At 40.8% G+C, this 20,255-nt stretch overlaps 3 protein-coding genes across 6 annotated transcripts in view; all 3 read right to left on the minus strand.

Moving 5' to 3' along the window:
* atf7b (activating transcription factor 7b) overlaps positions 1 to 5,532 on the minus strand; it is an 11,462-nt gene extending 5,930 nt beyond the window's left edge. For all 4 annotated transcript variants that reach the window (XR_011103752.1, XM_068720614.1, XM_068720613.1 and 1 more), the window contains exons 1-8: positions 4,979 to 5,532; positions 3,779 to 3,840; positions 2,861 to 2,957; positions 2,546 to 2,673; positions 2,303 to 2,428; positions 1,652 to 1,809; positions 347 to 440; positions 50 to 169 (exon numbers count right to left, since the gene is read on the minus strand). Coding sequence is in view for 3 of the 4 variants with exons in the window: in XM_068720614.1 (XP_068576715.1) it covers positions 50 to 169; positions 347 to 440; positions 1,652 to 1,809; positions 2,303 to 2,428; positions 2,546 to 2,673; positions 2,861 to 2,957; positions 3,779 to 3,840; positions 4,979 to 5,105 (912 nt within the window). In the remaining variant the exon portion in view is untranslated. The remainder of the gene's footprint in view (positions 1 to 49; positions 170 to 346; positions 441 to 1,651; positions 1,810 to 2,302; positions 2,429 to 2,545; positions 2,674 to 2,860; positions 2,958 to 3,778; positions 3,841 to 4,978) is intronic.
* A 106-nt stretch (positions 5,533 to 5,638) lies between these two features.
* On the minus strand, positions 5,639 to 16,337 carry larp4ab (La ribonucleoprotein 4Ab). The gene is made up of 15 exons (XM_068720612.1): positions 15,805 to 16,337; positions 13,914 to 14,052; positions 13,574 to 13,811; positions 13,146 to 13,282; positions 12,440 to 12,543; positions 12,060 to 12,170; positions 11,633 to 11,686; positions 10,705 to 10,917; positions 10,464 to 10,567; positions 10,078 to 10,305; positions 9,890 to 9,938; positions 9,546 to 9,710; positions 9,298 to 9,437; positions 9,023 to 9,200; positions 5,639 to 8,348 (listed from the first exon to the last, which is right to left on the minus strand). Exons 1-15 carry the CDS (start codon positions 15,805 to 15,807, stop codon positions 8,001 to 8,003), a joined length of 2,211 nt encoding a protein of 736 aa, XP_068576713.1. The 5' UTR covers positions 15,808 to 16,337; the 3' UTR covers positions 5,639 to 8,000.
* Positions 16,338 to 17,398: 1,061 nt separating this feature from the next.
* Positions 17,399 to 19,765, minus strand: pfdn5 (prefoldin 5). Its single transcript, XM_068720243.1, has 6 exons — positions 19,674 to 19,765; positions 19,250 to 19,352; positions 19,009 to 19,040; positions 18,829 to 18,903; positions 18,627 to 18,732; positions 17,399 to 17,693 (listed from the first exon to the last, which is right to left on the minus strand). The coding sequence occupies exons 1-6, from the start codon at positions 19,737 to 19,739 to the stop codon at positions 17,608 to 17,610; spliced, it is 468 nt and encodes a 155-aa protein (XP_068576344.1). The 5' UTR covers positions 19,740 to 19,765; the 3' UTR covers positions 17,399 to 17,607.
* Positions 19,766 to 20,255: the final 490 nt, after the last annotated feature.

Consider the following 20,255-nt stretch of genomic DNA (forward strand, 5'->3'; position numbering starts at 1 on the left):
AATGAACCTGCAGCCCTCAAAATGATGCCTGTTTGACTGATCATCTTACCATCTTGGTCTCAGAGTGCAGACTGTACCCAGATGGAGAGGAGGACCCACTGCTGGCTCCGCCCACTGGAGGTCCTGGAATCCCAGGGATGTCAGGCACCGAGTTCGCTGGCCTCGCAAGCTCCACATTACAACAAACGAGAGAGAGAGAGAGAGAGAGAGAGAGAGAGAGAGAGAGAGAGAGAGAGAGAGAGAGAGAGAGAGAGAGAGAAACAGACGGAATATGATAAGTTTAAAGAAAAATAATAAAAAGTATTATTTGTTATACTTTTTTTTTCATGTTTTGAAAATGACTTACAGATATAACTGAGGTCATCTGCACAGGACTGGGCAGGAGGGGGACTGTCTGCCCATTAGGAAGCCTCACCAGTGGATAAGCGCTCGTCGGGGAGCTGTTGACAAAAACCAGATACTTGTAAATGGCTGATCCTCCATTCTGTGCCCGTTGACAAAATACAGATTGAGAACCAGGTTGAAAATATTTTATTTTGCCAGCCGACACTCTCTCTAAGTGTTAACTGTACCTAGCCTCTCAAGTCCCAATGAAACGGCGGTTGAAGAATATGTGGGCGAGGTATCGTCTTTAGAAGGATTTGCTTTGATCTCTTAAAAGTAGACATAATTTAGGTAGTATCTGTAGAATCACAGCAATATGGAGCTGTGGAGGACTGTTAGCGTCCACACACACCTACTTCACTTGCGCTGTTAGATCAGGAAGCAGAGGAGGGTGGAGAAATAAATAAATAAGACTTCAACCAGAAAATCAATAGTGAGAAAGAGAAAATTAAAACATATCAAAACTAGAATAACCTCCATCATTTTATCTAATTAGAAATTTGTGTGAAATGTAGTTAATAATTAATTAGCATATCAATGTTTGAGTTTTGGACAAAAACGTGTTTAACCACCAAATTCTAATCAGTTCATACTTGAGCGTTAGTGGACGTTTGTGCCAAATTTAAGGAAATTCCCTCCAGGCGATCCTGAGATATGATGTTCACAAGAATGGGACATACAGACGTATGGACAACTCGAAAACATAAAACAAAAACAATCTGAAAATGTATTAAAAACAACAAATGGCCAACAGTATGTGAGTATACATGTAACAACATGTAAGCTCACAAAATATTAGATTTAGAACGGCTTGAGGTGCTAAAGCAAGAGCAGGTTTCTCGTTCTCATCATGATAACTTACCTTTAAACAATATTCATTTTTTACCGAAGAGAGAACTAACGCATCATACCATAACTCAGTGCAACCGGCATCAACATTAGCCGATAAGTTGTCATTTAGCCAAGCAAGACTATGCTACCCACCGGCTGCACAGTTACGTTACTAGCTCTCCTCCTGCCAATTTCAACATGGAGTTGTTTTGTTGATAAATTAACAAAAAATCTTTGCAATGTTGATTGGCAGCACCGCAAACATTGCCTTGATACAAGGAATAATTCTTTCCACTTATTCAGAGCTAAATTTTCGCACCAAGTTAATATCAACGAACTCCACAAGACTGACATTTTCGTGTACATTTTCCCAGAATATCAAAAAACAGCCCCAGACCTCAAGAAATGCAAACAACAGGAAGACCCTATAGTTTACCTGAGCTGTCTGTTGGAGGGCGGCGTTTGAGTGATGACAGATGTTGGAGATGGCAGAGTTGGGTGAAGTGCGTCATTGCTCAGGTGAAGGGGAAGAGAACCTGGGCGCACAATGGTTGGAGTAGGGGCAGAGCTTACCACAGGCTTCGTGTGAATCTCCTGTTGACAAATCAAACAATAATAATAAAATATATTCTCCAATCATAAATGTATTTTGTCTGCATGAAGAGGAAACCAATCATTAATGTTCAAGTGGAGTTATATGTATACTACCGTGTTATGCAAGATACAATTATTTTTTTGTCAATGGGGTCTTGTGGCTTTAAAGATAAGTTTAAATGTACGTTCATTTTATAATATTTTCACCAATCTACCTTGCCATCAGATAGCCTGTCAGGGAACAAAGGCCTTTATATTGCAATCTTCAAAGCCAACATACTCAACTGACAAAATTGCTGGTCTGTTGCTGCATCGAGCAGTTAGCTTGTTATTGTGGGACTTTTCGGATCCTAACCAACGTGGCGTCCACACAGCAGTACATCACTTAGCGCCCGTGCCAATACTCTTGTCGGCTTCTTCAAACTGGGAGCCTGTGAACCAACTTGCTAGCCACGCGTAAGCACAGTGTGTTGCATTGTGCATTGCCTCTCACCCTCGAGTCTCTGCTGTTGTCTGACATGCTGGAAGAGGAATCTGGACTTCCGGGAGAGGAAGAATCCACTTGCAAAGGACCCTCATCTTCAACTTTTACTTCAGACGGTGTTTGTAAAGGTGCAGCCTGAGCAGAGAGCAGAAGATGAACATACCTTTTAAAATGGTGACATCACGTTTATCTAATAACTTGAGGAAACCAGTGTGCCATTTATTCAATGTGTTCATTCATCCCTTTACTCACCGGGTGTTTTGTCCTCTGGTCGTCTTCGTGTGCTTTGGTAAACTCATGTTCAAAGGAGCCAGCGAGCTCATTGAATAACCCAACCTCTTCACAGTTCTTCAGGAAACGTGTGGGCGTGGGTGTCTGGTCTGCAAAAACACCCAACAAAAAAAACCATATAGTATGTTAGTTGAGAGGGTAACGGGACAGAAATATCTCCTTCCCAACAGACATCCCAGTAGTATATCAATACAGGTGCTCAGAGCATTGACAATTTGATAAATCTTTAGCTCAGCTTCATTTAACAGATACTAATGTAAATGGTAATGCCATTACCTGCTATGATAACAGAGTCTGTTCTGGCAGGACCAAATTTTAATGTCATTTCATGCTTGTGCTTGTGGACCGACAGGTGGTCTTCATTTGTGAATCTCTGCAAAAAAATAACACAGCAGATTAAGAATATAAGGTGTAGCATCAGTGTGTCTACTGCGCTGCCGGCAAATGACAAAAAATTAATTAAAAAAAGAAGTAGTTATAGATGCGAGATAAACAATAACACAAGAAATGGTCCACGGTGAGGTTGGGCTTAATAATTATCTACTCTTTTGGCATTTGTACAGTACCTTCAAGGTGGAGTCTGCGATTCAGGAGAAAGATTGTTGATATTTGAAATCAACACCAAAACAAATACACCTCTCCTGACAGTGCTTCTTCAGAATGTTAGCATGTGCCAGATGTACCATCCCATTGCTCCCACTGCCTTTCTCTCTATACATCCATGGCCTGTCTCCTGTACTGTCTGGAATAGTGTTGTGTGGTTCGGTCCGAGACACTTTGTTTGTTTCCCATTTACAGTGGGCTGTGTATGAACACAGGATTTTTTTTCAGCGCGCCCACACAGAACAGACAGCTAGCATGGATATACGCTGAATTTTACAAAAACTGTATTGGATTAGAATCGCAGAATCCTCCTTTAAGATAAGATAAGATAATCCTTTATTAGTCCCGCAGTGGGGAAATTTACAGGATTACAGCAGCATAGTGGATAGTACAAACAAGAGACATAGTAAAAAAAAACAAGATCAAAACAAGCTAGCTGTAAGCTAAATTGCAGTGAGCTCATGTAATAAGAAAAAGGTGAAGATTTGTTTCAGATTGCTGGGCTGGATGATCAGAGGTGTCAAATGTAAAGCGAGAGAAAAAAGGTGTTATAGAGATATGCATATGAATTAAAGCATTCTCCAATCATACCTGCCCGCATCCAGGGGCAGTGCATACAAAGGGTCGATCATCCCCCATCTCAGACAAATGTTCTGCAAAAAAAGAGCAAAAAAACAGCAATTTGTTAACAGCTGTATTCATTTACTCATATGGAGGCAAGCAAACGGCTGATTCGCACGTTACTTAGACACAATATATTACTGGTATTCGGTGAATGCTACTGAATGCTTCAATAGTGTAACTGTTTGTTTATATATATATATATATATATATATATATATATATATATATATATATATATATATATATATATATATTTATTTATTTATTTAATACTGGGGGCTTGAGCCCATGGACAATCATAACCCAGAAGCAACTGGCTGGCCAGAAAATACTCAAATGTCACTGTTTATTATTTGTGTATGTTAGCATGTGTTTTATCTTGACAATGTATCAACCTCCAGCATCAGCCAATGGTGCTATCACATGACTACCGTGCACCTACTGATAATAAATACAATCAGTTTAGCGCCATTAATTGCATGTGCGCACCTGGCACCAATAATGTAACGTTAGAAAAACATCTTGGTGACAACTGGTTAGGAGGTAAACAGGCCAAGTCTGTTGGCCTGTGTGAAACATTTGCTTCGGTCTCGTAAAGATCGGGGACTATCGTTTGACGGGAACGATGAGGCAGCAGAGTCGAGCTACCATGTAACCTAGCTGGCTATCAGTCGAGGTCGATCGGCTATGTTCCTCGTTACTGTGGACAGGTTAAACCAAAGTGTCAATTCTTAGGCTAGCTCTGCCTTCATCAGAGATGGGCCTTAAAACTAGCATAACCTAATAACTAACCACACCAACGTGTTGTGTTTCCGACACCTGACAGCCGTGTCATTACAACGGACCTGGAAGCTAACATTAAGAAAACTAACAACAGATAACAGGACGACCGGATACGCCTCACAAAGCTAACACTGTAGTACAGCTACCAGTCACAACACCGCTAACTAAGCTAATGCTAACTGCTAATCGAAGCTTCGCTTAGCTTAGCGTTACCTTTGGTGTGGACCGCGAAGTTAGTGGGGTTAGCTAAACGTTAGCACGCTAATGCTAAAGAAAGCTAACCTACGATCTCATTAAAACATCACATTTCATAGACATTGGCTGGATTTACGTCCCAAAACATTTTTTTTTGTGTTAGATGCTCCGATATGTGAGTGAACCCACCCGACGTGATAGCCTCTGGACTCCCCCCTCCCTGCTCCGGGTAGTGCTGCTGTACCGATGGCTGGCCGTTGTTGACACTGACACTTCCATTAGCAACACCGCGAGAGCTGGAATACGGTCTTAACATTACGTAACAGGGGTTTGACGTCGGGGGAAAACGTGAACGTGATGCCGGTAAACTTTACTGAATCTTCACCCGTCCTCCGTTAACATAGCATCTTTACTGCATAGCAATGCGATGTTATTCCTCTCCGGTATGTTGCTGACACGCGTCACCGAAATCTCCTGAGCAAGCCAAATATGCATACAACAGTTACATAATGTTGACTTATTTCCGGGTGGTTAACAAATCCCTCTAGTGTGGCAGGACTTCGGCATTTCGCATGTATGTCGCTGTTCTTCAGTTTTGCTTGATAAACCAAAATTCCAGGTTTAAATAAGGAGAAAAATCAAAAGGCCACTGGACGTGAGATTATACTATATTCACATCTGTATGTGAAGCTGCAATTGGATCAGCTGCATTAACATGTAGCGCACGCACGCGCGCGCACACACACACACACACACACACACACACACACACACACACACACACACACACACACACACACACACACACACACACACACACACACACACACACACACACACACACACACACACGTTTAAAAATATTTTTTATTTTTATACCTCAGGCTCAGCAATCACATAACCACTTAATAGAACCAGTGTATTTGGCTGAAAACTGCAAACTCATGTTTGATTGTGAGTTAATCGCAGGTTTCGGAAACAAGACCGACATTGCACTGACAAGCTAAGAAAATGAAATGTATCAGACACATAACGGACAAACAAGCATGCGCAACACGCATTAAGCTCCACTCCAACCGGCCCTGCACCTACAATAAATTGAGATCTGCATTGAGTCGGATCCAGTGTCTCAACAGTGTCAAAGACTGATAATGTTGGATTTTGACAACCAATTAACCGGCCATGTTTAGTGTGACAAATTGATGTGCTCACAATTCTTGCACTCTTTTTTTTACTGAAATGAGTTAAGGCACCGGAGGTTTGGTTTGAGATAATAGTTCCATGCAGTCTGAAGCCGATGCAATCTCTCTTACACAAACAAAATACAGTTTACACAGGAGACAACTGAACTACTGATTACAAGACACAGAACACTGTAGTCTAGTCCCTACAAGCAGAAGACTTATCTAAGATAAAATGTTTTATCCCCCTAATCCTGAAAATCTACCAATTCTTTCGCTTCACTCATCTTTTGTTAATTCTCATTTGCAACAACAGACTAATCTGATGAAATAAAAAACACTAAAATGAAACACATAGGCTCAAGTTGAGCCTTTCTGTGCAACCCCTTTCCATTTCTAACGTCTCTTATGATTAAAAGCCTGGAGATTTAAGGATAGAGCATTTCAACTCCCATCACTACAAGTCCAGTCATGTTCTGCTCACTGTTGAGCCACGAGTAGCTGATCAGCATCATATTCAGTTGTCAATAACCAAGTATCTTTTCTCAGACCAGTCTACACATGTATTTATAATATTACACAAACATTGAATACCATGACAAGAAAAAACAATTATAGAAAATTAAACTCGTCTACAGCAGGGAAAACGAGTACATTAACAACCAGGATCAAATATAAATCTGTATATACACATGCTCAAGGAAAGCTACAGCTACATATGGACATTTACAAGATCAAGCTCAAAAGTGGTTTTATGCCAAAAAAGGACTACATTCGTCTGAAGCTTATTATGTATGCAATCAAGAGATGGTGCCCGAATCAACGTCACCGAGTCAAGTTTAGACACCGGCCATGACGTCAACCATCAAATAGCTATGTTAAGCGAGAAGAGGCCACAAATTTCTATTGTTCAGAAGAAAAAAAAAAATCCAATTTCTTTTCGCAAGGTCCCTCAGATCACCAAATATGTTTTAGCAGTTCACATGCTAGTCACTAAGCAAAACACAGCCTACTCTTTAGAAACCTTCCTGAAAACTAAAAATACGGAATAATCCACACCAGAAGCTGAGCCTGGAACCAAAGTTAGCCGTCAAACCCTGAAAGACATGGAGGCAGCCTTTCTGCTCCTGCTTAAGCCTGATAATAACCCTCAGCAACAGCAGGTTATTTGGCTGACAACTACTATTCTCATGCTAAATATATATATATATATTTTTTACAAGATATACAGATGAGCACAGGACTTAAATCACTGATACAATCCTGTGAGAAAAAAAAAAAAAAAAGCTGATCTACTCCAGTACGTATGCAGGGCTTATTTCAAACGTTAGTAGTTATTGATCTAATATCTGCATCACAAAGATGACTACTGCAAAAACACTGAAGGATTATAATCATTACACAACGCAATGTTCTGAATTATATTTCGTATTCACCCGGATCTCTTGTAGACAGTTTCTACATGTTAGGCCTTGAAATATAGCTCCTCAAAGCTTCTGTTGTTAATCAAACACGCAACTGTTTCTATTGTTCTGCCATGGATTCAACATCTTCCATATCATACATAGTAATACCGACTATTATTATATTATATTTCAATGCAAAACAAGTTTGGTAAAACGCTCTAGATGAATCACATGCCAACAATAACCACTCAAACAAAATGTGCCTCATTCATCATTTTGGATGTTGCCGGGGTTTGTTTAACGTTAGACTACCTCATATTACACACACACACACACACACACACACACACACACACACACACACACACACACACACACACACACACACACACACACACACACACACACACACACACACACACACACACACACACACACACACACACACACACACTTTAGCTATTCTGTCTGCAGACGAGATGCATCTTCCCTAAAAAATAATTTCAGGTCTGCAACAATATTAAGATTCTTTGAAAAAGTCTGTCAAATGAAATATATTCATCTGTCTATTTACATATATTATATATTTACATAAATATTGTTTTAGGTAATGTTTTCCTTTAGTTATTTTGGAGATCCAGGGGGAATGTTCTGTTCTTTGCCGCTGCGTCTAGCTCCCCGGTGGGGGGAGAACGGTTTGCTGGTATTCAGGCCTCTCGGATGCTCCCGAGTCTTCAGTGCTCCGGGTCTGACTTGGCCATTCGCCCCTCTGAAGAAGCGTAATGGTTGACGGGGCGGGCGGCTGTCAGCAGGTTTCTCTGTAGTGCGCCTGCTGTTGGGCCGAGGCTCCTCCACCCTGTTGACCTTGAGCTCTTGCAGGGGTTGGCTAGCAGCGGGGGCCGGAGGGGAGGGGGGTGGCGGCTCCTTGGCCAGCCGCTGGCACACCTCTGCATAGCTCAGTTTTCTGGCCCCCTGGAAAGGGAAGAATGGGTGAAAATCAAGACAGATTCCCCACATGTAATAAAACACAAAAAACACTTGAAGACCATATTGTCCAAAATATACAATATTCCATCTTCAACACAACATGACCATTGAGATCAGTGGGTTATGCTACAGTGGTAGTTTGTGCTTTTATACATTTGACTTGTTTTCTGCCATTTAATTGAATCCATTGAAACGGCTGTGAATCCCAGCTACAGCTGCCATCTTGCACAAAAAGGACAAAGTTTTATCTTAATATTTTTGTGGCTGTATATAATTTGCTACAAAACACCTGAGACCAGAACACCAACAATAGCTCCTTCCCCACTTCCTAGCCTCCTACTTCTAGCGCCCGTGCTCAGACCAAACCCATCTTTAAACTCTGCCTACATCATGACCTCAACTACACACATGTACAGTTTCCTGACGGCATCTTAAAGGGTTTTGACGCTATCATAGTGACATAATCTGTCCACAGACTGACATATGAACACCTGGCTACAACTCATAACAGCTTCTTCTACAGACTCACAAAGTGAAAACAATAACAGCCACACACTATTTACTGCAAAGCAACAAAAGAAAACAGTCTATGGGGGTCTTTGAATGACCCATGATTTAACAGGGAGCTATATATGTTGCTGTAAGAAGGCAGGCCTTACCAGCTCCGATGTTGGAGATGGGGGGGATGAGGAAGGTGCTTCAGTAGAAACAGGCTGGCTGCAGGCGGAGGGAGCAGGTTTAGAGGCTGTTGGGGAGGCAGCCTGTGAGAATGTGGAGATTGTTTCCTTTGGAATAGACGGTTCAGCTTTGTCCTCTTCCTTTACCGCAGGAGAATCACTAAATTGTCACAAAAAAAAAAGTAATAGATAGGTCATTTTCTATGTTCATGCCCTTTCTATTCACAGATATTTTATTAACTTGATTAAAACTTTACCTTAAGACTGGTGCTGGTGCCACAGCGAGTGGTGTCACAGGAGCAAGTTTAGCAACCGGAGTCATAGCACTTGGTTTGCTTACAGCATCTTCAGAGAAGTTTGTTTGTCGGGCCCCATTAACCTCTGGCTGAACCACAGGCTGAAATAATCAAGAATTTAAAATGATGTGCATTCAAACAACTGGGACTTAAATGCTGCTTACACAAGTCTATAGAGTAAAAGGTATCAAAGAGGACAAGATATTTACCTTGTTAGTCACCTTCAGGCCACGCACAACATCAGAAAGGCGCATCTCTGGCATCGGTTCCCCCAGCATACTGACCACAGATCCCGGCAAAGGAGGGAAATTGGAAGCTGCCAGGTCAAACTTTGGTGGAGGAGCTACCTTGGCCTCCATGAGAGGGACAGGCCTCTGTAATGTTAAGCACAGTTTAAGTCAAATGTAAGAAAAAGAACACTGAAGCATGCCAAAGAAAACTATAATAGACAACTTTTTGATAATTAGATAACACCAGGACCTCCTTGGTCTACATAGGAAATCATAGTTTACTCATTTTTTTTTTTAATGGATGAAAGAGGAAATATGCTTACCGTATGTTCATCTTCTCTTTTCCTCCTCATGCCTCTGTAGCTTCCTCTCCTACAATGAAGACAGATCATTTCACATTAGAAGGTTTTCCATATGTAAATAAAACACACACCTCATTGCGCATTAGTCAGTTACATTTTGGTTGTAAATCATCTGCATAGTATTAATAAGCAGGATGATATTCACTCACCGGCCCCTTGCAGCCCCGCTCAGATATCCACTGGGTATGGTGGCCTGTGGAGACACATCTTTAAGGCTGAAGGAGGGGAGGAATTCTGTTGAAGTGGTGCCAGTTGCCATCCCTGATGTCTGGAGGGGCCGGGGACTCGAGGGAGCAGACAGGCCATCCATCAGGGGCCCCGAAACCAGAGAAGAGGAAGGCACGTCTCCAGGCCTTGGGTGACCCTTAACATGGATTCTGGGTATACACAAAAGACAACATTTCTTACTACTGAATGCTACCATGAATAAGCATCATTTGATGATTTAGGCAATACTTAATATCCTTCACATGTGTCCTCAAATGTTTCATTAAAGAGTTAATACAGTTATCATGTCATCGTGACTTGCACCTACCGGTTCCTGCTCATGGGCCGATGGGTGTTGATGGAGCTTGCGTTTGCTTCGTAGTTCCCAGGACTGCTGTAACCATTCATGAAACCACTATGCGGAAAAGGTGCCTGGTAGTGGTAAATAAAATATGACCATAAGCTCCGTAAAATTGTCTCCGATACTCTGAATAATGCATGTAAAAAAATTAAAATAAAAAAAAAATAAAAAGTTTATTAATTTCTCAAGATAACATTCAGGTTCTCACCAGTGGTGTTTCAAAGTAAGGGATGACGGCAGGGTTCCAGGAGGAAGACACCACGGGGTACACAGGGTACTGCTGCTGAGGGCTGTACGCCTGCTGCATGTAGACTGGGGAGCTATACTGAGCCTGTGGTTGGGCATGCTGACTGAACACACTTGAGTCCACACTGCGGAAGCTGTTCTTACCAAAGAACGTGTTAATGGCCTTAATGCGGGCCTGTGGGGAGGGAGAGAGGAATAAAGAAGACAATCAGCTATGCTTGCTAAGAGTGAAGATTGGATTGTACCTATGTCGAGTAGCATTGTAGATCTGTCCATCGTCATTTAGTCCCCTCAGATCTCATAATCTCACGGTCATTAGGCCATACAACACTGCACTGACTAGGAGAAAGAAGGGGGAGGGAGAGGAAGTGAGGGGGGAGTTAAAGAGGATGAGGGGGAGTAGCGGTAGTGTGTAGAAACAGAGATACAGCAGATTGATAAAGAGCTACAGATGATAGGTTCCTCCCAGCCAGCCACAGTGCATATGGGTCCTTCCAAGCGCGATACTGATCATCACTGGGGTTTAGACGGGACCGTTAACGTCACAGCCTTGTGTGTTTTATCACACACGGTCAACTCAAAGTCCAGCTGAAAAAGGATGCATTAGATACCAAAAACAATGCAAATGGTAAATGTCACCTTGTTATAAGGAGAGGTATCAAAGTGTCTGGAGATATAGGTGTGCAACACTTCATTGCTTATCAAGTCTGTGTGCACACATATCCCAAGGTCACGGCTTAGCCAAAGAGTAGTGACGTGACAACTGATAACATGAATACTCTTGTGTAACACGAGGCGTGCTGGGTCTCATACTACTGTCAAAAATAGAACAAATAAGAAGGGATCGAGCCTGAAATAAAAACTAAATAAAGTAAATTATTTTAACTCACCATGATTGGTTTTCCCTGGAAGGTTTTCACCTCCTCTCTCAGGTATCTGTAGGCCTACGGACAAAACAGGAAACAACGAAATATTCACAATATTGTAAAATCTGTGTTCCTTTTGATTCTAAGAAATACAAGCTTCTCTCCCCCTCACTCCAAGAGCACCAGTGTGATGTTCAGTGCTCAGAACTGTAAACTTGTTAATTACTAACAAGACAAAGTTGCTGTAATAAATCGTACAATTTCTTGAAAGCATCTAGAAGTAATTTTTTGCATTTTACAAAGTGAACAGGCTCCTGTAACCAAGAATTATCCAATTCAAATCTTGGACCCGTACCATGGAAGTCACCTTTGGTTTTAAAAGATAAATGGACGCAGAGCAAAACACAGCCTATATCTAATGAGCCCCGTGTTCATTAATGTGGAGACATACCTGTTGTGCATCCATGTCAGACTGAAATGTTATGTACCAATTGCTGTTATGTGCAAACTCGGCACTTAACACTTTTGGACAGTTTTCACTCTTAAAAAGAGCCTCCACTTCCTGTGAAAGAGATGCAGGCACATATTATACACTTCACCCTACAACACTAAACTCACATCTCCCTGCAGGCTCTGTGATTATAACTTGTCAATGAACTACAATACACCCACTACAACGCATTCATTCTCAAAGTTTTAACATCAAAGTGCAGTGAGGCAGGTGTTCCACATCACCGTCTTTAACTGAATTCTTGTCAGCAGCTATGTGGGACAGTTGGATGGGTGGATGATGAGGACTGTTCCTAGTGTGCAGTATAGAACTGTCTTTACCTCAATTGGTGTTGTGTCCGGCACTTCTCTCAGAATGATGATGCAGCGACTGTGGTTTGGCCGAACCTTCTCTCCAGCTTCATCAACTTGCACCATAGGAGAAGCTGTAACAAAGACACAACCTCAATACATGCGTTTTCACCATCTGGAAGTTCCTTGATGGCCCCTAAGACACTTAAATAGTGTGCCGTTAGAGAGTTGGCATCTTTATTTTGAATTTGGTTTGTGTCATGTTAACTACAAACAAATTCTGACAAGTTCTCACAGCGTCCTTATCAACACAACCAAACCCTGTTTAGGAGAACTATGATAAAAAGCATGAATGCAAAACAATTATTGACTGGTGAGTTGCAAACACCCACCGGATTTTCACCTTGGGAAAACAGTTCGCAGAAGTGGTCAACATCACAGGAAAGAACATGGAGAGAAACCGCAGACATGATGGTCTAAAGAAAACCAGCCATCAGCAGAAACTCACTGTGGTGTCAACATCATGTTGTGGGGATCTTAGTAGTGACACAATGCATTTAATTGTTACTGGTGACTCTGGAGGATCCTTACACCATCTCCTTTGTTGTGATTTACTAGGTGACTGCTCTAAACAATAGCCTTGCATATTATGCGTTTAGAGCGAGAGATATTCTGGTCTGTAAAGTAAATGTGCGACCATTTGTCACAAATGCAGGCAGAAAAGCAGCACTGGTACCTCGCAGTACATCCAGAATGAGGCTCACATCAGTGGTAAGGGCTTTGATGTCCTCCATGCAAGCAATGGTCCAGATGGGAACAAACTGATCACTGTCCATCTGGGATATCAGGTACAGGTCCTTAGATAGGTTGTCTCTGCAAACACCCAAAACAACATCGGGCAAATGAACATCAGTCAAAATCATTGAAGAATTAAATTTAATCAATGGATGTTGGAATGATTCATTCCCCTAAAGGGAGCACTTCAGATATACTAAAATACTTCATTGAGGAAAAGGTAGTTCTTTGCAGTTATGACAAACATCCCAAGGCAATTTAATTATTCAATACTGATGTTGTTCTCACAGCTGTATGCACACTGGAAACAGTTGCAATGTGTGGTATAAAAAATAAAAAAAATAGTGTGAACATTTCTTCGCTACCAACCTAGAAAAGCAGAACTCGAGCTGTTTCTTCAAAGACTCTCTGAGACTCTCCTCAGACATTGGTTGCTCTTCAGAAGCATCAGCATCTATGGCTGATTCGCATTGAGGGTCAAAGACTAAAAACCCCACGTCAGGCTGGTCAGGGCCATTTACAATGCCCTCTGTGGGTACAGAGGCGTAGTCAGCAGTGCTGTCAGGGTACTCAGCATCGCATCCTTTTCCTCCTGAAGACGGAACGTCTGAGTAAATTAAGACAGAAGAGATCATGTTTAGACAACAGCATCTTGTGCCCTAAACAAACATTGTCATGCTTTATCTTAGTTGCACCACTAAGCTCATACCGTCGGTCGTCTCAGCGGGAGGAGGGCAGGTTAGTAGACAAGGAGAGTCCTCAGTCTCCTCCGGGATGTCGTTCTGGTGGGCAGGGATCTCCTGCCACACTTTAGCATTGGGGTTCAGACCTGCTCCCTTTGTAGTAACCTGCATGATTATGAGAATAAACACCAAGTTACAGAAAATAGTTTGGGTACACCTTACACAGCAGTAAGCTACATGAAACACACAAGTACAGTTGGAGCAGGAAGCAATGTTTTGATAATCTTGATTTTGAAAAAAGTGAGATTGCCCACAGTGGCAACCACTTTTTAACGTATAAAAAGAAGGGACAGTAAACAGCAGAATGTGCATCCCTAAACTAAATACAGAAATATTTCTTGCATTAGTGATATTTAAATATTGCCGTTACAGCCAGAACCACAAACAGACAACACATACGCATTGGTGCGCTCACACACACCAAATGAAGTTGTTTGACTGTTGGGTGAAACGTTATCCTGTCAACGTCACAAAAGAATGTGCGAATTGATTCAACTGACAGTCGCTGACATGACGTGTTTACGTGTCACATTTTCATTCTTAAGCAGACATAAATTGCATAGTATCTTAATTATTCAAAATATAAGGTGACTTAACATGGTCAAAATTGACAATATTTTCAGTTTGGGCAAACAAAAGCTTATGCCTGATAATCACTTTTCAAAGTCAGCATTGAGCCCTGACTCTTTGAATCCCCACATATGTGCATGCTTTTCATGACCTCAGGTAGCGTTAAAGTGCACCCTTTAAAAACAAGAAATGCTTAAAAACATTCAGAACCGACTCCCTTCCTCCATAATCAATACTACAGTTGATCAGAGATCTCGTAAACCAGTTTCCCTCCATGAGAGCCCTCAGCTCCATACACACACATGCGCTTCCATATCCCTCTGACTCTCGAGCGGTCACGTGTTACCATAGATAACGCAAGTCCGCCCCTGAGCTCCAGTGTAACTTGAACCGGGCTTGTAGACCTGTCACACACCGCTGAACCTCGAGTGCGCTTCAGTCATCGATGCAACACCATTATGCGACCCTCTCACAACAGTTCATTCTAACCAGTCTCATATACAGAGTGTAGTTACAAGTCAGCAGCTCTGGGTTTCGCAGTGAAGCAAAGTAACGTTGCTCCGGGAAGAAAGAGCACGTGGTGCCCACACAACCATATGTGACGATGTTCAAAATCTTTACATACGACAAGAAACAAAGCTCATTCTGGATACACAGTTTGTTGTTAATCGATTGCCAAATCACCCACACTGTTCCCTTCTCAAGGTTGCCGTCTCCGCACCGTATTGCCATGACCTTTATCACGGATCTCCTCGGTAGCTATTCATCGTTAGCCACACGGTGCTGCATCGGCTAACATTTAACACAAATCACTTTTTGTGGTCGCAATTTGTGAACCGTAAATGAATTAAACTATACACGTAGCGTAATGGGTCATGGAGTAAGATCTGAAGGTATTCTCCACTTCATTGTATTCCAACACACGTGTTGATGGGGTAACATTATTGGGTGTTTCGCCATCAACCATGTTGTGACTCCCTAAATACCTGCCTTTAGCTAACTAGCTTAAGTTTACTAGCAGACCAGTTAGAACCGGCCTCACTTTACACTCATAACCTCATTTGTGTGACAGGTTGACAGAAACGCATCGTGAATTGTCCGTGCGAATAATACAAGTCGTGTGTTTCGCAGCATGACCGTTAATTACCAGCTAAAGTTTAAAGTTACTACAACGGAGTGAAGCCGTTTGCTCGAGCAACCGACGACACGAGTCTCACTAGAAGGACGCAAACAGGTTGTCGCGTGCTAGCTGTAAGCGTGCACCTCCTCCAGGCCCCAAAAACTCACCATGCTGCTTGGATCCTGTCCTTCTTCTAACGTCCTCCTTCGGTTCTCCGGCAGATGTAAATTACCCCGTTGGTTTGATTCCTATCCAAGGCTTTACCGCTTACAAAATACCGTGCGCACTTATTTATAGTCTCCCCGGTAACGTTATTCAAACGGCCGAACGTGCGTGCGTGCGCACGACAACTTTGAAAGCTTCCTAGTTTATAACACTAACGACTGTTTAGCTGATTCCAGTTTGTTAAGAAAACGTTTCCCATTACACGACATGTGGTCTTTTAAACTGGATTTCCTCGTCGAGGCACTGCTCGTCCAGCACGTGACAGCTGCGTCCTCTGCACCGTCTGTCCCAACACGCTGCACTCCGCCCGGCAACAGCGACGCTAATACCAGCACCGCCCGACGGTGACCCCTGAGAGAGGACGAGCCGAGGCGATGCACTCACGAGACCTGCCTTAAGCTCGTCATGACGCGACTCACACAGCTAGTTCATGTATATTTTAAGTGAGCTAGATTTCACAGAACATTGCGAACAAATCGAGTTATCCGCTGCGCATTGCTGAGAGGAAATGACACGATGTAAAGTTTGTAACAGATATGAGAGAACTTCCGTCTTTCAATTGCAACTTGAGTCCACAACTGAGAAGTGTTTCTTTAAACTCATCTTTTCCACGCTATGCAAAGCAGAATGTGAATTGTGTGTGTGTATATATATATATATATATATATATATATATATATATATATACATATATATATATATATACATATATATATATATATATACATATATATATATATATATACATATATATATATATATACACACACACATATATATATATATATATATATATATATATATATATATATATATATATATATATATATATATACACACATATATATATATATTTTTTTTTATATATATATATATTTATATATATTTTTATATATATATATATTTTTTTTTTTCCTCTTAGATCACGTGTGAAATATTAATTCATAAATTACCAGATTTTAATCAACTGGTCGTCAGATGAAAGCAAATATTGCTGCATGCTCCAATAGTATTTCTGCCACATTTGCAAGTTATGGGGTGGAACATAAGTTGTCTTTTATTATTAAATTAGTTTTGTTGTTGAAAGAAGTGGAGTAACCACTAACCATTTGGAAACCTTGATCATCTAATTTACAAATTGGAAAGGAACAGAAAAAATATGAGACTTGCTACTGAATTGTTTTTTGATAGAGAACTGAGAGCTTTGTCACCTGCAGCTCTATATAAGCAAAGCCTGTGACCATGAGTAACAGGCAGCCCCCTATGCTGGTTGTCATCCAGGGAGAGGAAGTGAAGAGGGTGGAGTCATAAAAGTATCTTGGGTCCAAATCATTGAAATGTGTGTTCACATGCTTGGCCAAAAACAAGATGAAATAATACCAGATAGAGAGATATCGCATTCACGAGAATGGAAAGGAAAACCTTTTAAAATGTCTCTCGCCATAACTCTTGCCAGACCGGAAGCAATAAAAAGAAGGAAAAAAAAGAGGTCTTGGTAGTGGACCCCACTGATGAACACACAACACACACAAAAAACATGTTCCGTGATCACTTTAATTATACAAATGTATCAGACATTGTTCAATTCAAATTGACTTTGAATTGACCAAGTACAGATGATTTCTTTACCAAGAGAGTAGCACACTTATACTGGTGACATGGTTTTCGCACTTGATTTATTTGCACACAAACATATCTCTCACCCCCCCCACACACATCATGAAGAGTTCAAACAGGAGCTCTCATTAAGCCTTGGTGGGTCCAACCACTTGGGATGCCTGCTGGTTCTGTTGTAGTTGCTGGATCTTCACGTTCATGACTTCGATCACAGCTGTAAGAAAGAACACAATGTGTCGAGTAAATAAGTGTGTTACAGAGTGCTGCATGGAGGACATCTTTTTTCCTAACACCCACTGCCATTAATATTATTAGTCGCATTTCTACTTCTATTATTGGTACGATTAGTGCTTTCATGATCAATCCATTATATCCATTGCTGCTGCTGCTGTTGTTATTAGTGATCATTTTACTATAATTTCTATTATTACTGCTACTAATGCTGTTACTGTTCTCATTATATGTATAATTTCTGTCATATGGATTGACTATGTTGTAATTTTATTATTCTGTTCATTTTGTACACATTACATCTATTGAACTTTCTGGCAGAAGGATCCCTCCTCAGTTGCTCTCCTTGAGGTTCCTTCCTTTTTCCCATTTTTTTTTGGGGGGGGGGGGGGGGGTGCTGGTACCAGTAGCTGGCATCAGGTCCGATACTGTGCGCATGTATTTGTAAAACTACTCTGATACAACTGCAACTACTTCTACAGCAACTTGACATTGACCTTTTGTCAGTTGAGCGTATTAAGCCAAATCAATTATAGAATATTTTCCACTCAAAGCTTGTTTGTTTGCTGTTTTTAATCATGTTTTGTTGTAGGATGTATATTAGTAAATTAATTTTAGTTGTACTCTAAAATATTATCTGTGGTATATTAATAACTTTTAAAGTAAAAACTTTCTACATTTTAGTGAAAGTCTATGAAAATTAAGAGAATATAACTTTGAAATCATTTAATTTGTAAAATAAATAGTGTTTCATTATTTTAAAATGTGTTTTTGGATTTGTAATATCCATTATATTACTTAAAACATAAGGGACTTGTAGCATTCAAATATCTGGCTTTGAATTGGAAAATGGCATGACATTTAGTGAAAACGTAATGAGGTAAAAGAGATATCTATTAAAAAAAATGTAACTTACCTTGTTTCATGGCGTGTTTTTCCTGAAGCGCCGGCTGAATTTTCTCTATCTGTTTTGTGAGGAACTCTATTTTACGTTTGAAGAAAGCCTTCGAGTCGTCCACATTCTACAGAGACAGAGTATAAATTAAATTGACGTAAGAATGTTTTACATTATTGGAATTGTCCATTACTTATGGATTTTAGAATGTAAATATATTTGCCTTTTCAACATAGTATCCTGTCCCCACATCCACAAAAACATTTTCCACATCGTTTAATGTTCCAGGGACGTACATCTGAGAAGACGAACTGTCAAGGGAAAGTATGCACGTCTCCAGCGACACAGAACTTCATTTAGACAACACAAAATAGTAACACATGAGCCATGAGAGGAAGGATACAGAGCTGGTGAGCGGCACAAGCAACTCTTTTCCTGTATGACAGAGGAGAGGAAGAATTAACACACAATCAACTTCAGCTGCAGAGTCACCAATGTAGAAACTGATTTCACCAACTTTCATTAACATGACAACATTAATAATGCATATTCAAGGCACATCATTTAGTGCCACACACTGGTGTGCAGTGAGCCCTTTCAAAGGCCTGGTGGGGCACCAAGTCATAGAATACTATTTTACTCACCTTTGTTGTTTTTGTTCAGGACGCTCATACTGTCTTTGGCTTCAACATATTTCGTCTGGACAACTTTGAGTTGACCTATTGAAGACGTCAAGAACTCGATCTCCTGCAAAACATTAAAATGAACAAAACAACCGTTAACAGTCAAAGCGACCACACCTGGCACCTGTCTGACTCCATCAAGAACGTTGTGTGCCCACATTTCAAAGTATAATTCACTCCAGTCGAAACACGTGAAACAATAAGAGACATAATACTAACATGCTATCTGCATATTTAAGTACCATTAGCGTTTGTACCGTTAGCTTCAGATGTGCTAACTAGCTACCCTACCCTGTCATTTTCATTCAGATTAACGCCCTCATAACGTTGATATCGAATAACAGTCACAATCGATTCATACTTTACTTATATATTTCTGAGTTACCTGATCTAGTTGGGTTTTCAGTCCCTCTAATTGAGGCAGGGAGAGGTCTGCGAGATTCACCGCCATGTTGGAAGCGCGATGCTAACTGACCTTTTGTGATTATTTCCGGGTGATGGAAGTGGGCGGTCTTTGTTTGAAACACCGCTCCCCAGTGGACAAGTTACGAAATGCACCGTCTTCTTTCACGGAAACTGTTCCTTCACCAATCATGTTTCAACTTAAATGCGATCAAACTGTTCATAAACAATACGTTTTTCTTGCTCTAGTGCATAGAACACGTATACAATATAAATACAGACCATGTTATAAGTTTGGGAATTCAGGGTTCACAATATAAAGTCATTTGAACAAATTGTCATGATGTATGTAAAATGACAAAACTAATTTTTTTATTGCATCATTACCACAATCAATCAAATAAGAACTTGATTGATAAGCCATTTCAACTATACCCTAAAATATGTCAGTCCGGTACCTAAACTTGAAAATGCAAATTCAGTTATATCCTTCACTGTGCAAAAGCACAGATACCCTGCGAACTGATATTATTTAATATGACCCCAAATAACAATATAATTTAAA

Source organism: Cebidichthys violaceus, unplaced genomic scaffold (assembly GCF_023349555.1).
Source record: "Cebidichthys violaceus isolate CVI_PGR_0920_01 unplaced genomic scaffold, fCebVio1.0.p SCAF_25, whole genome shotgun sequence".
NCBI lineage: Eukaryota > Metazoa > Chordata > Actinopteri > Perciformes > Stichaeidae > Cebidichthys > Cebidichthys violaceus.

What these genes read in the sequence shown, in the direction of transcription:
- pfdn5 (XM_068720243.1), bottom strand. Translation starts at nt 19,739, where the DNA reads ATGGCGGTGAATCTCGCAGACCTCTCCCTGCCTCAATTAGAGGGACTG. An exon ending in CCTGAACAAAAACAACAAAG is followed by an intron (nt 19,041 to 19,249) that starts GTGAGTAAAATA and finishes TCTGTCATACAG; the next exon opens with GAAAAGAGTTGCTTGTGCCG. An exon ending in TTGTGCCGCTCACCAGCTCT is followed by an intron (nt 18,904 to 19,008) that starts GTATCCTTCCTC and finishes TCGTCTTCTCAG; the next exon opens with ATGTACGTCCCTGGAACATT.
- larp4ab (XM_068720612.1), bottom strand. An exon ending in CATTCTGGATGTACTGCGAG is followed by an intron (nt 12,544 to 13,145) that starts GTACCAGTGCTG and finishes TCTTTGTTACAG; the next exon opens with CTTCTCCTATGGTGCAAGTT. An exon ending in AGCGGGGCTGCAAGGGGCCG is followed by an intron (nt 9,939 to 10,077) that starts GTGAGTGAATAT and finishes TCTTCATTGTAG; the next exon opens with GAGAGGAAGCTACAGAGGCA.